This window comes from Saccopteryx bilineata, chromosome 7 (assembly GCF_036850765.1).
Source record: "Saccopteryx bilineata isolate mSacBil1 chromosome 7, mSacBil1_pri_phased_curated, whole genome shotgun sequence".
Lineage (NCBI taxonomy): Eukaryota > Metazoa > Chordata > Mammalia > Chiroptera > Emballonuridae > Saccopteryx > Saccopteryx bilineata.
Window position 1 is genome coordinate 45,991,521 of NC_089496.1, and position 16,371 is coordinate 46,007,891.

Consider the following 16,371-nt stretch of genomic DNA (forward strand, 5'->3'; position numbering starts at 1 on the left):
TTCCCTTTCTCACCAAATGGAAAAGACAATTTGCTAGCAATTATAGATGATTTGTTTCTGGACGTAGCCAGGACTTGAAAGAGAATTGCCCCCCCCCCAACTTTTTTCAAAGATTAGAGTCATCAATAACAATCAATGTCTCTTCATGCTCCAAATCTTGGATGCTTTTGTCTCCTGTCAACACAGACCTTCTCTGAGTGAAGAGATGTACAGTCTTCAACAAGTATCACTATAGGAGAGGCTCGATGGCCCCGGACGAGAAGGGTAGACAGTGACGGAAGACGTGTGCCAAGAGGCCTCTCTGCTTCGGTCGTTCCCGTCATTGTTTTTCATGCTAGCTGCCCTTTATCTCTCAGAACATAGCCGCCTCCTGTGGTCCTGTTTCCCCAGACGTTCGGCGCCTACCAAGGTTTCTCCCTTTGTCTGTTCCCTGGGCGTGCGTGTGGTGTCGGTTTCAATGGCTGTGTCAGTGGTTCTATGACAGTATTAGTATGACAGAGGGTTGGTCAAACAGAAATTATACAAGGACTATCATTGTAATTCAGACACTTAATTCCCACGTAGCAGACGCAGCCCTCGATGACTCACAGGCCATGGGCCTCATTCCCCTTCACCGGTCACTCTTGCTTGTGGGTCTGTGGCTGGACTGTCCCTCTCTCTCCTCCCAAGTGTCTGTGGCACTTTACAATATGGAAAGTAAAAGACTTCTGAAAAACTTTCATCGCGTTCTTTGGAGAAAGTGATGGGTATAAGAACACCGCAGAAGGGGGCCCTGTGTACAATTCTGTAGCATTCTGTATCGTGCAGAACCAAGACCACTGTCTGATGTTTAACTAAAGTTCTAGACGATAACCAAGTTTCATGCCAAAGGTGTAGTGGGCTGGCCCCATGCAATTCACTCTTCAGTTACCACTAATAGTCCTGTCCCCTCCCCGACGCACCCTCCCTGTGGCCGTCTCAGTGGGAGACTGGGAATATTGCAAAGTAAACATCTGGAAGCATTGATAGTAAACACAGAAGAGAGATGCCTGGCTACCCCAGGCACAGGTCAGGAAACTCTATCTTATCAGGGGTCCTGAGGACCATGATTCCATAGACTGTTTCAATGATGTTCTGTTACTGTGAACGCATATGTTTTATTTCCATCCACTGTAGATATCCTGTTTTGGAAAAGCTGCTATAGCCCATTTTTAAAGGTTTGATCATCTTAGGGCAGATAATTTCACTTTTTACCTTAAAAAAGAAGAGGTGAAAGCAAATCACAGCTCTGTTCGATCCTGAGCTGCAAGGAAAAACAACAACCAGAACCATGTATGTTGTATCTGTTTTCTTTTTCCTGTTTAATCTGTTTGTGATATTTCTGTGACCACAGGAGGACCAGATGGAGTCTGTCTTTCTGGAAGCGTGGTCTGTACATCACTAGCATCAAAATCTCTAGGGAGTTGTGCTTAAAAGTAAGTATACTTAGGCCACCTTTTGACAGTGACAATCTTGGTGGTAGTACCTGGAACTCTGCATTTTGATCGGTCCTCTGGAGATCCTTAGGGATATCATCACGTCTGAAAACCACCGAGCTAGGGAAATATTCCCAGGTCTGCTGGCTGTAGTGCCGGGCCAGGGGTGTGCCTGCTTCTCTTCACCCGTAAAAGACCACAACTTGAAGTTTAATACAAAGCGAACATGTTTTATTTGTTTTTTGTTTTGTTTTTTCTTGAGGATTTTTTTTGGGGGGGGGGTTGCTCACAGTTAAAAGCATGGTTCAGGCCCTGGCCGGTTGGCTCAGCAGTAGAGCGTCGACCTGGCGTGCAGGAGTCCCGGATTCGATTCCCGGCCAGGGCACACAGGAGAAGCACCCATCTGCTTCTCCACCCCTCCCCCTCTCCTTCCTCTCTGTCTCTCTCTTCCCCTCCCGCAGCCGAGGCTCCATTGGAGCAAAGATGGCCCGGGCACTGAGGATGGCTCTGTGGCCTCTGCCTCAGGCGCTAGAATGGCTCTGGATGCAACAGAGCGATGCCCCAAGATGGGCAGAGCATCGCCCCCTGGTGGGCATGTCGGGTGGATCCCGGTTGGGCGCATGCGGGAGTCTGTCTGACTGCCTCCCTGTTTCCAGCTTCGGAAAAATGAAAAAAAAAAAAAGGATGGTTCACAGTTTTCATGAGCTTCTCAGTGAGAACTGTGGATCTAGGAAGGTGCATCCCCCGACGGCTGGAAAGCGTGCGTTTCGGCCGGGGTGGTGACTACGCTCGGACAGGCGCAGACGTGCTTGACTCTCACGTTCGTTCCGCTGGCAGCAGGGTCGGAGGCGTCCTAAAGCTGATGAAGAATGAGAAATTTAGGAGCATTCACTCCCAAGCCGGAAGACCCCTGGTAGAGCATAATATCTATTCTCTATCTCATAGGAATGGGGAGGGATTTATAAATCATGCAGTACTGCCCTGCTAGAAAGACAGAAACATACGCCGAGGCGTATAAAAGTGTCATTGTGATCAGTTTTTTTTTTTTTGTTTTTTTTTTTTAACATTTCGAGCTGACTTTCAGCATCAGGCAGGATTAACTGCACCTTTCCCGCTGGGATTCCAGAGTAAGTACAGACAGCCAGTCATGTACAGGCCTGAGAGGGACAGTAGAATGTGGAAGTGGGTTTGGAAACCAAAATATTGTGTCAGCAGTTTTCTCTTTCATTTATTCTCTCTTATCAAAACCAACTTTTTTAACTCAGGGGCTCTGTTAATAAAAACATGGATAATTTCATTTGGAAGGCCCGAGAGCTTCGTGTTGGGGGTCTATTTTTTTTCTTGATTCCTCTCATCCCCTCCAGGCATAAGTGTCGGAGGGCTCATTCTCCATGCAGAACCCGTGGATAAGTCAGTGCTGGTGAACTTCTCTGCTCAGAGGAAAGGGAGGTCAATCTTAAACTCACACAGGGCCCTGCAGCTGGGCTCTTTGTAATAAGAAAAGAAACCACAAAAGTAATTCCTGAGTGTAAGCCTTCCTTTTTATTTCTAATGCCCTCAAAACCTCTTCAAATTCATTCTTACTTTTGTAGTTTTTTTTAAATTTGAAAATGTTTAACAGTGAAAACAGCCAGTAGAGTATCTTTTGAGGGCTATCTCATCCAAATACATAAGTGCTCTTTTTCAGAGAGCGTTTCTGTGCCAGTGCAAAAGATGGGGGGGGGCATTCAGAACAGAGACACCCAGTGGTTTGAATTTATGATGTGCAAAGCGATAAGCAATCCAGATATGAATCCTCGGCGAGTGGTGGTCAGGATCTGACAGGCGCACGCTCTTCTCCATGAGAAGTGGGGAAACCAGCTGCCTGAGGGCCCCAGCAGGGCCCCAGGGCTGGACGTGGCCATGTTGACCCATGGTGTGGCTCCTGACTGGATTGCAAGGCGGTGCAGCCCAGGTGAGTGGTGTGAGGCAGGCAACGCCGCCATCTTGTCCCCTGAAGGAATGCCTGTGTTTCTTATTTTTTGATGTTATGCCATAAAAGGGCTCTGTTTTTCCTCTGCTCTGACTCCAGCCCTCCTCCTTTGGAAAAATCTCTCTGATCAGAATCAGGAAGCTCCTTAGACCTACATGGTCCATCCTGACTTCCAGGGCCCAGGACACTGCTTGCTCCTAGACACACAGATCAAACCAGGTCACCAGGAACAGCCAGACGACGGAAGGTGCTAGTGCACTGATACAGGGTAGTGAGGTGATGCAGTCACATCCTTGACTTTGGCCTTAGACAGCTTTCACTTCAAGTCGCAGCTCCACTGGGACCTGTAGGCAGGTTACCCAATCCCCGGAGTCAGTTTCCTTATCCATGGAATGGCGCTAAGGAAAGTGCCTATTTCACAGTGTTACTAAAAAGATTAAAAGAATTTGTGGGACATCTAACACAATGCAGCACACAGAATATGCATGCGCTCAATACATGCTGAGCTAATGTTGACAGATATTGGCATATGTACACACATGTATATATATATTCACATATGTATATATATATACATATAGTCATATGTATATGTGAATATATATATGTGTTTGTGTGTATGCATTATTATATATGTCAATGAGATAATTATGGTAACTTCAAAACATGGGGAAAAAAATCAATGTCCACAGATTCTAACACAGAGGATAGAGAAGGCCATGATCTTGATGTTTCACACACGTAACAAACATAAAGCGGGAAACAGGCCGGCCAGCTAAAGGACATGAAATTGAGATGGAAAGATGGAGGAACATGATACTTCCAAAGAAAAGTCCAGTTCAGGCCTCACTTCCTTCCCCCCTGGCCAGGTAGGCCCGGAGCATCTCCCGCTGTTATTTGACCAGTCCTGTGGGTGCTGCTGAGTACACAGTGAGTAGTAAGCCCTCAGCACCCAGCTCAGGGCCTGGACCAGGGCAGGAAGGTGGGCTCTTACAGCTCGACAGCTAAGGAGGCTCCCACTTTCAGGGTCGTGTAATTGTATGCCCCTAAAGGTGCATACAGTTTTGCATCCTAAGCTCCCATTTCTTTGACCCTTGATGAGTCCAGTGTCCACAGTTTGTCTAAAGGAACAGCGGGAATCTGGTAGATCACCTCTCAACCACGTCATCCACAGAGCCTGCGGTAACGGCTCTTTCTCTCGCTTCGTCAGTGGGCTGCCTCTCCCAAGCAGAATTGCTCCTCACTCAGTCCTGTTCAATACTGTGCTATGTCCTGGCTCCACTCAGCAGCGGAACATGAGTCCGGTGCAGTCTGGCCATACCGTTAGGCTCCGATCCTGTATCTGCTTCTACCCTACAAAAGTTGGCACCTCCTGTCCTCCACTATTGCTGTTGCCTTCTTCCTGTAGGCCCCACCCTGAGCTGTAGAAACTGCGGGTTGGAACTGACCCAGGCATTGTTTGGGGGGATGAATAGGTCCTGGTGGCAGCCTCCCTCCCCTTCGGGTGTCTCAGCAGCCATGCGACAAGCACCTCAACCAATGGGATGTCCGCTCTTCGCACCTCAAGTTTCAATTCCCCGAATGCTTTATGTGGGAAACTGGTGAGGATCATCTAGTGTCAGCCACTCGGAGAACCACAGGGTGCTCTGTCTGCCCCCGGGACCCAGGGAAGAGAGGACAGGGGAACCTACGGCCCTTTGAGAAGATGTGGCATGGAGCAGAGACGGAGAAGGCCAGCCAGGGATTTCTCTTCCTATTCCAGCCCTTCTAGACACTCCAGATCTTAAGGAAGCCATAGAAAGAGTATGACTAAGAATGCAAGAGGGAGAAAAGAACTTTTAAGAGAAGAAATATGCGGAGAAGACTCAGCAGCCTGTGTTGCTACCACTCCAGGGTCAGCCACATTTCTTGAGTACCTACTGTGTGTGAGTTAGGCACTTGCCAGGTACAAAGGATGCTGAGATGGATAAGCTCAGTCTCTGCCCCAAAGAAGCTAAAGACTCCTGAGCAAGAGAGGCACAGAAATACAGTATTTTTCGCTCCACGAGGAGAGGCACAGACATACCTTATTTTTCGCACCTGACCATAAGACACACCTAGGGTTTTAAGGAGGAAAATAAGAAAAAAAAATTTTTGAACCAAATGGTGTATTAAAATATTTAATAAAATACTATATTTTTTGCTCCATAAGACACATGGCCATTTTCCCCTCCATTTTTTGGGGGAAAAATGCATCTTATGGAGCAAAAATACAGTAGGTACTTCCATTGCTGGCTCATTGCTGGGGTACAATCTGGTCCAGGGTGCCACGGGAGTCCCGAGAAATGACACTGCTACCCAGCCTGGCAGTCCAGCAAGGCCTTCATGGAGAAGGCAATGCCTGAGCTGAGGGGTGGAGTCATTTATTCAGCAAATATTTATCAAACATCACCTGCCTTTCAGACACCATGATGGATTTGAGTGATACAATGATATACACATTTTTATTTATTAATTTTTAGAGGGGGGAGAGATAGAGAGAGAGAGAGAGAGAGAGAACAAGGGGAGGAGCAGGAAGCATCAACTCCCATATGTGCCTTGACCGGGCAAGCCCAAGGTTTCAAACCAGCAACCTCAGCGTTCCAGGTCGAGGCTTTATCCCACTGCGCCACCACAGGTCAGGCGATATACACATTTTTAAAGAAGGAGAAGTTAGAGGAAAAAACTTCTATGGCAGACAGAATCAACGATGATATTTTAGGGCTGATCGAAAGGCTCTTCTAACTTCCCAACACCCACCCCTAAGGCTTCTTGCTGCCTCCATCATTAGAAATTCATTCCTTTGTCTGAATCACATTCAGCATCACCACTTCAGATCATGACAAATAGGTTTTGACATTGGAAAGGCCAGTAAGCTGCCTGAGGGTACTTGGTGCCAGGGCTGGGATGCTGGGAGCTGCAGTAGGTACAAAATAGAAGTAACCAAGGACTGACACTCCCTTGATTACGCCCCGGGAGCGGTGGCTGAGAGCCGCTCTCGGCAGGCCCGACCATCTGAACCGGCTAATCCCGCACAGTTCAGGGTATTTGCCGCGCAGGTTCACAGACAGCCCCTCGGCCCCTGTCCACTGTGAGAACACGGGACACCCAAGTCGAAAGGAATGCTGAGCGACAGCACGTGGGCGTGCAGCGGTCTGTGACCGGAAGGTTCCCTGGAAGCAATTTGCTGAGGAGGCCTTCGAAAACCACCTGGCTGGTTATTGTAAATTAAAAAAGGAAGAGATGCCACTTTTTTTCTGAATAATTTTTAATACTGGGTTTATGGCTGGGTACATATGATAGTCATTACAGCTTATTTAACTCTGAAATTATCTAGGCCCTCAAACTCCGCCGGGACTGTGGGAATCACGGGTTAAATTTTAAAAACAATGTCTGAAAGAAGATGATATGCTTTTCCTTGAGGAGAATAAATTCAAACCCAAAAAGGAAAAAAAAAAAAGAAAAAGAAAAAGAAAAAGAAAAAGCTCTCTCTAGGAAGACTGGTTATCATTCCTTATATTTGCTGTGTGTTTCCATAATGTTTGAGCTCAGAAATTCACCCAGGCACACAAAGTTTACTTTAGTCGGCTCTCGAGCCCCTCAGTCCTGCGGCTCAAGTTGTGCCTTTTCTAGTGGGTTGTTTTGGAGACAGTCCAAACACGTTCTGAACTCTGAGCTCAAATCTCAGAGGTTTCCACTTCTTTGGAGCCGAACATTTCATCGGGAGCTGGGAGTGTGTGAGCGAGTTAGACGGAACAGCTGCGCGGTGCCCACCACCCTCTCCCGGTGCCACCACCCTCTCCCCAGGGATGACACGTTCTGAAAGGAGGGTGTTGTAAGCATTCCTGAGCAAGCCAGCTAATCTGGAGGCCTGGCCCACTGGCTGGGGGCTGCTTCTAGGAAGGACCCCGGGGGAATTACAGCATCTCACAGCTCCTATCTGCAAAGCCCTCCTTCTTCAGAAGAGCGGCGAGGACTTGGAGGGGGCTTTAGGGAGCAGAGGTGACAAGAGGAGAGGGCCAGAGGGGTGGAAAGGAAGCTCTTGAGTCGGAGGGGAGTTTCCTTTGGGGAACAGGATATTCTCTATCATTAGCTGCTCCCAGGAAGGAAAATGGAAGAGAGCGGGGTTTCTTTTCAAGTGGGGAGAAGCCCGGCGGCCGGAGACAAGGCCCGATGGGGAATGGCGGACCGGCAAATGCAACTGTAAATGCTCAGACCCCTTTGAACTCTGAAATGGATCCTGACGCGGACCAGCGCTCCAGAGAAGTTCTATTGGAAATGTCAAGGTGTCTCGGCACATTGCTGGCTTAATGGCGTCATCACCGGGTGCACGGCCCTGGGGGTTTGGCTGGGTTCTAGAAACACCAGACCCACCGACCACTTCACTTCCTGATCAGAGGTCCATCTACCACCTTGGAACCACTCATCCCCTCCCTCCCTCCCTCCCTCCCTCCCTCCCTCCCTCTCTCCCTCCCTCCCTCCCTCCCTCCCTCCCTCCCTCCCTCCCTCTGACAGGAGACTGGACACTGGTGTGTCTCACGAGCCATCTGTGCCTGGCTCTGGTCAGAGCTGTCATCTTCTTGTTTATTCTGCAAGGAAGGCCCAGGACAGATACCTATACATGGCCTTCAGTGACAGCACAAGGTCCCTTTAACCTACTTCATAGAGCGAAAAAGTGGGGGGGTTGGGGGTGACGCACTATGGAGCAGTTCAGCCCAACCCCTGCAACAGGGTCTAAGAGAACATGTCCCTTTGAGATGACAGGACCGATGGATGTCAATTGGAAAAACTCTACCGTGGCGTAGTATCCATTTGGATAGGCCTCAAAGAATGCTATCAAGAAAACATTTAAATATGAAAACTGGGGCAGGCTGTGGGGAGTGGAGAAGGGAGAGTGAGAGCCCTTAGCAGTACATTCATGGAGGCGGGTCGGAGGCTCTCACAGAAAGGAGAAGGTCATTTGTATAAAACCGTGTCAACCTGCCTGGCAGTGCGAAGGCTCGCAGGAGTGAGTGGAGATTTTGTTTTATTCATTCCCTGCACCGGGAGAAGAATCGATAGCTGCGTGGCGAGTCAGCCGTAAGTGAGTTATACAGGCCACTGACATGGTGGGACCCAACGTTCTAACCACCGCATTTGCCGCTGTCAGGCCACAGGCGTCCGTGGCGCCGGCTATAATTACGGCTGATCACCTCTAATTCAGAGCTGCCTGCCTGGACAGAGGTGTCACTGGCGCAACTGGGGCATCAGCATCAATTGGGGATGTCGTGCTCCAGGGAAGACTGCTGGAGAAGGCTCGTCCCCACCCCAGGTCCCAGGGTCAGGCAGGCTGTTGGGCAAACCTCGCTGCTTAACTCTTCACCTTGACTGTTGATAGTCCCTGAAGTTGTGATTTAAATTCCAAGGGACGCAGATTAACAGCCCTGTCCCCTAGCAGCAGACATCTTTGATAAGCTCAGAGATTTTCTGCGAGCACAGTTGAGGAGGGCGGATTGTCCCTGCCTGGCGGTGTGCAGAGAGACAAATGTTTGAATCACCTACTGGCTGCAGCTGGTCCCAAAAGCAAAGGGAGGCACCAGACAGTGGCAAGAGGCTAGGGTTACTTAAAAATAAATAAAGGCATTGCAACCCCCTGCCTCTCTTCTGCTTTTGTGGTATTTGAAAAAAAAAAAATTCTAGTGAACTTCTCATTTTTTTAAAAATTAATTTTTTTTTCTTTGTGGAGGAGGCATGCAGGGTGAGGGGAAGAGAAAAGAGAGTTAAAAAGCAAGACTGAAAAGGAGAAATGCACCCGCATGTTTGTGGCAGCATTGTTCACAATAGCGAAGATCTGGAAACAGCCCAAGTGTCCGTCAGAGGACGAGTGGATTAAAAATCTTTGGTACATATATACTATGAAATACTACTCAGCCATAAGAAATGATGACATCGGATCATTTACAATAACATGGATGGACCTTGATAACATTATACGGAGTGAAATAAGTAAATCAGAAAAAAAAAACTAAGATGAATCCATTCATATAAGGGACATAAAATTGAGACTCAGAGACATGAACAAGAATGTGATGGCAACAGGGGCGGGGGGGGGGGTTGGGGGAGGGGGGGAGGGGGTGAAGAAGGAGAGAGGGGTTAGGGGAGGGGAGGGGCACAAAGAAAACCAGATAGAAGGTGACAGAAGACAATTTAACTTTGCGGGAGGGGTATACAGCACAATCAAATGTCAAAATAATCTAGAGATATTTTCTCTCAACATATGTACCCGATTTATCAATGTCACTGCATTAAATTTAATAAAAAAATATTAATATTAAAAAAAAAAAAAAAAAAAAAGCAAGACTGAAAAAGAGCCAGGTGTCTGGGCCGTTCCAGGGGGCGTCCTGAGCGGAGGAGGTGTGAAGTGAGGGGTAGAATTCCAAAATTAAAAGAACTTCACTGTCATTTGTGAGGGGTGATGTTTGACTGCCCGCCCCCAACACCCCCGGCTGTTTTTTCTCACCCTGTAATTTAAAAAGAGACACATATACTGTTTGTTCTCCCTGCATCCTCTTAAACTCCCAGCCAGCCACACAGAGGCAGTACCTGCCCCCCCCCCCCACGCCGCCACCCCCACCCCACCCCCCTCAGCAAGTGCAGGGACAGAGAGCCGGTCTTCCTGTGACGGGGGAACAGGGTGTCATTCCCTCTTCTGTGGACAGCTCACCTGCGAGTGGAGTGCTAATCTCAGAAAGACAAACTTTGTGTTTGGCAACGGGGGTCCTTTTTGCCTTCCGCGCCCACGCGGGCCGGCGGGCGGAGAAGTGACTCTGATCCCCAGCTCTCGGTATGTTTGGCTCAGAAATGGGTTTGCCCTTGTTGACAGGGGGGTCAGATGCGAGAAATCCCTGGAGGCCTGGTGGTTGGCATGCAGCAACAGAAAATCCCATCCAGCTCCAGGAAAAAAAAAAAAAAAGGAAAAAATAAAAAGCCGGCGCCTGGCCACGGAAACCTTTACGGCAAAGCCCAGGCAGGTCACCTGTCTCAGTGGTCTGTTCCCTCTGGGTCTCCAACCTGCTGCCTTTCCCTCATCTCTATGTGCGTCTCCGTGGCTGGTTCCCCTTTTCCAAACACACGGGCATTTTTTTTTTTTTCTTTTTCTTAACCAGTAATTTTTAAAAAAATTTTATCGGGACCCGGGGACCCCTGCCAGAGGACCGCAGGTCCCCGTCTGTGCGCGAGGCAGCTGCCGGGCCAACCCCAGGCGGCACTGTTTCCCCCTCTATTTACGCGTTTCTAAGGGCAATCGCGCCGGGAAGGCTCTCTGAGCCTGGAACTCGGCCTGGGGCTGTTTTGGTTACATTGAAGTTTTTGCCTCAGTTCTGCCAGATTTAAATGGTGACTTCACCAGCACTGAGCTAAAAGGGAGGGGGGTGGGAGGGCGAGCCCAGGAGAAAGAGAGCGAGCGAAGGAGTGAGTGAGCGAGAGCGAGTGAGCAGAGGAGAGAGCCAGGGCTCGGTGCTAGAGAAGGGCCAGCGCATTACATCATCGCTTGGCCTGGAATCAAGTGGGAAGGATATGACTCACTCAGGCTAGTTAAGCTTTGGCTCAAATTCTACACACACTCATTCCAGAGCTCTCATGTTCTGCACCTCAGGAGGGAATTCAGCCTCAGTGATGTCCATGAGGTTTGTTTTTAATTTTATTTTCTTTTTTTCTGATTTTATACATTTTTTTTTTTTTTGGCCCCGACCGCCTTCTGGTCTTGAGTCTTCGTCCTCCTCCTCCTCCTCTGCCTTCTCCCCTCTCTGCCCGTCTTTGTTCCTCCTCTTCTTCCTTCTCCTCTTTCACCAGCCCCTCCGCTCCTCGCCTCGTCCCGAGGAGGCATTTCTTTTCACTTTGATAAGAGTTTTTGTTCCAGTACGGCGACCTGAATGAGTTGAGCTGAGGCCGGGCTGGGGGGGAGAACGGGGCAGAGCCAGGCAGAACGACAGCAGCAGAAAGGCCACAAATAAAAAGCGGAGCGAGAGAGAGCAAACTCGGGCGAAGTTTCTGTGCTGCGGTGTCGCGCCTAATCAGAGGAGACAGGGAGAGAGTTAAAATGCAGGGACCAATCGCTTGAATGGTGATGTAATGCAAGAACCGCAGGGTTGTTAAGTAATGTGAGAGCAAGGGGGTCAGGGTTGCAAAGCATTTACCTGCTCTCAAGGGGTTTTCAGTTTATTATCAATTGCAGTGACTGTAACTGGCTTCAGACTGCAATCTCTAATTATTCACAGACGCCCCTTTTTTATCTTTTATTATTAAAAGTAAAACTATATTAGGATATTTTAAAAATGATATGATGATATTATCACAGCTGTGTATTATTTTCCACCAGGATTCTCTCTCTCTCTTTTCTCTCTCTCTCTCTCTCTGTCTCTCTCTCTCTGTCTTATATAGTTTAAAACGGTTGCCTTTTCATAAAAGGTCAAAGCGAATTGACGGTGGGAGGTGGGGGTGGCTTTTTGAGTGTAGCCGGTGAATTGCAAATGCCTGGAAAACTGTTTGGTGTGTTGTGCTGAGTATGAGGAGTTGGGCTGGTGCGCTGATTACTCAGAATAGACTGTAGGTTTTTAAAGTAACATGTGATGATTCTCAGAAGTTGCTGCAGTCTTTCACTTATCATTTCAGCTGTTAACAGTGACAGTGCAATTCACTTGAGAATATTAACTTTCTGTGGTATCTTACGACAGTCAACTGAATCCAGGGCTGTCTTGCGAACTTCTCTGTTCTCGAATTAATTTTGAAATGATCTGCCGCAGTTGTAGCAGGGATGATGAACACTTCTTGGTTGATTTATCTAGAAACAGTAAGTTAATATCGTGAATAAGAAATTGATATGGAATAAATGGAGAGAGGGGCAGATGATGCTGTTCTTGATGCTTTAAGGACCTAGTGGACCCAGAGAGAGAGAGAGACGTTTACGTTTTGAAAATTATCACCGCATTTCTGTGTGTTTCATGAAATGTATTTGGTACTGGGGTATACTGGCTGGGCTGGGTGCTTTCGGAAACATTTCAGCATTATTAGATAGATAGACAGATAGATAGAAACTGAAGCTTTCTGCAATTAGGGAGCGAGACCCCTGACTTGTGGTGACTCCAAAACTTCTGGGACTCATTTAGTCTTGATCATCATACAGCTGGATGCATACTAAGGCATGGGATGCATACCAGAAAGGTGTTTGTTTATTTTTTTATTTAATGCATGCTTGGGATATAATTAATCATGACTTCTGATGGATCTTTTCCCCTCTTGTTTTGGGAAGAGATGGGGGGGGGGCGAGTAGCCAGAGGTACTTTTTGGAAGACACAGCAGGATCTGGTGGAGGTTAAGAGGCTTGAGTGTCAATCCTGATGACCTTGGGCAGTCACTGGGCTCTGTCTGAAAGTGAAGGAGCAGACAAGGTGGGCTGTCAACCCCTCCCCCACGTGTGGGACCAGTCTGATGTGATCTCCAAAGTCCCTTTCAGCCTGAGAGTTCTGTGTTTGTGTCCGTGTTCTATGCAAGTCTCGCTAAAAGGTATTTGTTACTGGTTTTCAGAGAACAGCGCATTTGAAATCAAGGTGAATTAGTGTCTTAAAACAAACGAGTGGGCAGTGTGAAAAGGAACATGTCCTCCCCAGTTTGCTGGGTTGGAGTTTGGTTTGGCTTTTTGGCCTGAAGATTTTTCTTGGGGTGAAATTTATAGTTATCAAATGTTACCTGCAAAGGGTCCCCACTGAGAGATCATGACCTAGGTGAGTCTGTTAAGAGTGACAGAATGAAGGGTTCGTTTTATTCACTTACCAGAAAGCTTTTCTGAAAGACCCCACTCGTCCCTCAGAGGTATAAAATAGTGCCAAAAATGCGGGGGGACGTGTATGCTTCATTTGCTTATATGGTGCAGAACTGTTAATTTGTAATGAATTTAGTCCCCCAAAGGTTGCATAACTGCTTGATACGTTTCTATAATAGTAACATAAAGTCGATTTTTAAAATGAAATTAAAGGCGACATTTTAAGACCTTCAAAGACCATGAAAGGCACAATTACATGGGCTTTATTGGAAAGATGTTTTCCAAACAACATCTCTATTCTTCTCCAGCCAAATTCCAGGGTGGTAGCCTTATTGTAAAGTATTTATTTATGGACCCCGCTTAATTGTGTATAGAGAAGGACCCCAGCTATGCCTTTGGGGGTAGGGGTGGGGTGGTTACCCAGAGCTGAAACAAAACAAGTGAAGGTTATTAGTCCTTGGGCAAAGTTTGATGAGTGCTAAATGTATGCTTGGGACTTTTCAGGAATAAAGACTGCTCGGTGTCTTTTTTTAGAGCATTACAATTTATGTGGCCTTGACTCCAACTTGCTCCCCATAGTCAGAAATGTCCTGCATGTGACTGACAGAGGCAGGCCGGGCAGGAGCCCAGCCGTGATCCTGAGTCAGACTTCTCTCACCTCACTTCATCCCCACGATAACCCCGGGTGGGGTGGGGGTGGGGGGACGGGGTGAGGATCATTAGCTCCACTATTTGCTGATTGTTTTGTTTTGTTTGGAGGTTTTGGTTTTTGTTGGTCTTGAATTGACATAACTTCAGACTTACGTGCAGTTTATAAGAAATACGACAGAGAGATCGCGTGTACCCTTGACCCAGTTTCCCCCGATGGCGACTGCTTGCAGAACTACCTTAGGATATCACAACCGCTGTACCGCCGGTGATACAACCCACTGCTCTCACACGTCCTTCCTCGGCTCTGTTCGTACTTATTTGTGTGTGTGCTGTTTTCATCAGTGTGAAAACGAAGGCTCAGACTCGCCCTAGTTCACACGAGCTCTGACCCTGTGAGTCCAGTCCGCACTAGGTCTAGCTCTCCATCACCGACGGGCTCTCCATCAGCGTCACGATGTCAGCGGGGCATCTCTGTGACATTGTCCGTGTTCTGTAATCCCCAGGGGCCTGGCCTGAGTGGGCAGCGTTGCTCTCCATAGGGGTCTTCACTTGTTAGCAGGTGAAGGGGAGGCGGAGCTTTGATGGCAAGGCAGAAGGGACACTAACCACTCCCTCCGTGTGCCACTCACAGAGCAGAGGAATGTCAGCGGCCATGCCTGTGCTTAACCACAACCAGTGCTGACCTCAGCACTCCTCCTCTTGTCCCCCCCCATTCTTTCTCTGGCAGACACAACAGTGACATGAAGAAAGGAATGACAGCAGGAAAACAGGCACCAATTGATCAGATAAGAATGTGGGGTCTCCAGAAAAGAGGATCATGACTTTTGGGGTCAAAAGGCCATGGTTGAAATTACTCTCCTGCTTACTTGTGTGGCTTTGGCAAGCCACTTAACTCCTCTGTCATAGTTTCTATCTTTGTCACATGAGGATAACCGTGCTTACCACGTGGAGCTGTGAGGGGCGGAAATACATTTTAAGGTGCAGGGCACACAGTGAGGTCACAGGAACTAAGTCTTTGCTGCTGCTGTCATGGGGATGACAGGACAGGGCCCTCCTGGCAGGAGTCTCCGCTGCTGGTGACTGACGTCAGACTCGAACAGGCCACCTGGTTCCCAGCATCACTCGGGCTTCTGTATGCCGTCCCCAGCCCTTCTCCCCTTATACCTTCTTTTTATTCAGAAAATCCAGCAGGTCTGAGGTTACATCAGGTACCAGAAGCAGAAGTCAAAGTACCGCTCTGATTAAAGTGAAGTGAGAACCGGTACTGATACAAACCTGCCAGATTTCCAGCTACCTGAGTGGAGGGAGAGACGCCGACAATGTAGGAGGAAAAAAAGACCCTTGCGTCCCATTCATGCTCCGCGGCGGCTTTGTGAATGGGAAAATACAGTGAAATGGAGATGAGTGAGTTCAGTCGTGAGAACTGGATTCCATTCCCAGCTTGACTGGGGGAGGTTTATGTTTGGGATAGTGTGTGTGTGTGTGTGTGTGTGTGTGTGTGTGTGTGTGTAAAACAAGTATCTGTCGTTGAGTACGGCTACCTTTTAAGCTTGCTGCTTCATCTCCCACATCTCTTCTGGTGGCAAAATTGGTGTTTTAGAGATGGGGCTTTCCAGAGGGGCAAGTGGGCAAGTGTTATGATGGTGGAGTTGGTGGAATGATATAAATGCGGTGGGCCCAGGACTTCCACCAAGTGTTCCACTCCGGGCTCACCGCGTCTGCGCTGGAAATGGGCGCGAGGCTGTCTCCAGCGGCTGGTGAGAATGCTGTCTCGGGTTTGACTTGGTGCTCATTGGCCAGGAAGGCAGAACGAAGAGGAAGACATTCGTGGGCACTTGAGAGCACTGTCGCGTGCTGGGCAGAAAGTAAAGGGGCGGGGGGCAAATCTGGAACCGCATTTAAAAAAAAATAGTGGGTTGACACACGGGCTTCTCCTTTCTGCTCTCCTTTTATTTATTTCATTCTCATGGGCTTCTGACCTTCGCAAGGGGCTCCTTTTGCATTGAATTGCAGGAGAGATGTTTGTGCAAAGACCCGAGGGAGCGGTTCCGGCGCAGGGATGCAGGACTAGCCGAGAGGCGGAAGGAGAACGGGTGGCACTGATCCATGCGGCCCGGGTCAAGGGAAATCCTGTGGTCCGCATGGAAACGCGGGACTTTTCAACAGACTCGGCGAGGCTGTTGACAACGCCTCTGCTGTAAGCGCTGGCGCTCTTCGACGCATGTATTTCATGAGTCTGGGTTGCAACAGCGCCTGCCCCGGACCCTCCATCCTTGAAAACAGAAATTGACTTGTCTTCGCACTCCAAAGTCCACTGCGCAGTACACATCCACTTTATAACAGGCCCATACATCTTTCCTTCCTGTACCTACCCTGGCAGGAGAGCTTATTTAATGATTGATGAAGCACCGCTGCACCCAAGAAAAATTAATCAATAGTTCAAATCGCTGTGGAGAATGCGACAGCAGTTATACAATAGC

The 16,371-nt window shown here is 48.4% G+C and overlaps 1 protein-coding gene across 3 annotated transcripts in view; it reads left to right on the forward strand.

Moving 5' to 3' along the window:
- Nucleotides 1-16,371, forward strand: part of CREB5 (cAMP responsive element binding protein 5) — a 409,450-nt gene that overhangs the window by 266,583 nt on the left and 126,496 nt on the right. The window contains exon 1 of one of the 3 annotated variants that reach the window (XM_066239438.1): nt 11,034-11,108. The exons of the other annotated variants lie outside the window; for them this stretch is intronic. Within the exon in view, the coding sequence (XP_066095535.1) occupies nt 11,062-11,108 (47 nt within the window). The 5' untranslated portion in view covers nt 11,034-11,061. Of the gene's footprint in view, nt 1-11,033; nt 11,109-16,371 lie in introns of those variants that run through there. 3 annotated transcript variants of the gene reach the window in all.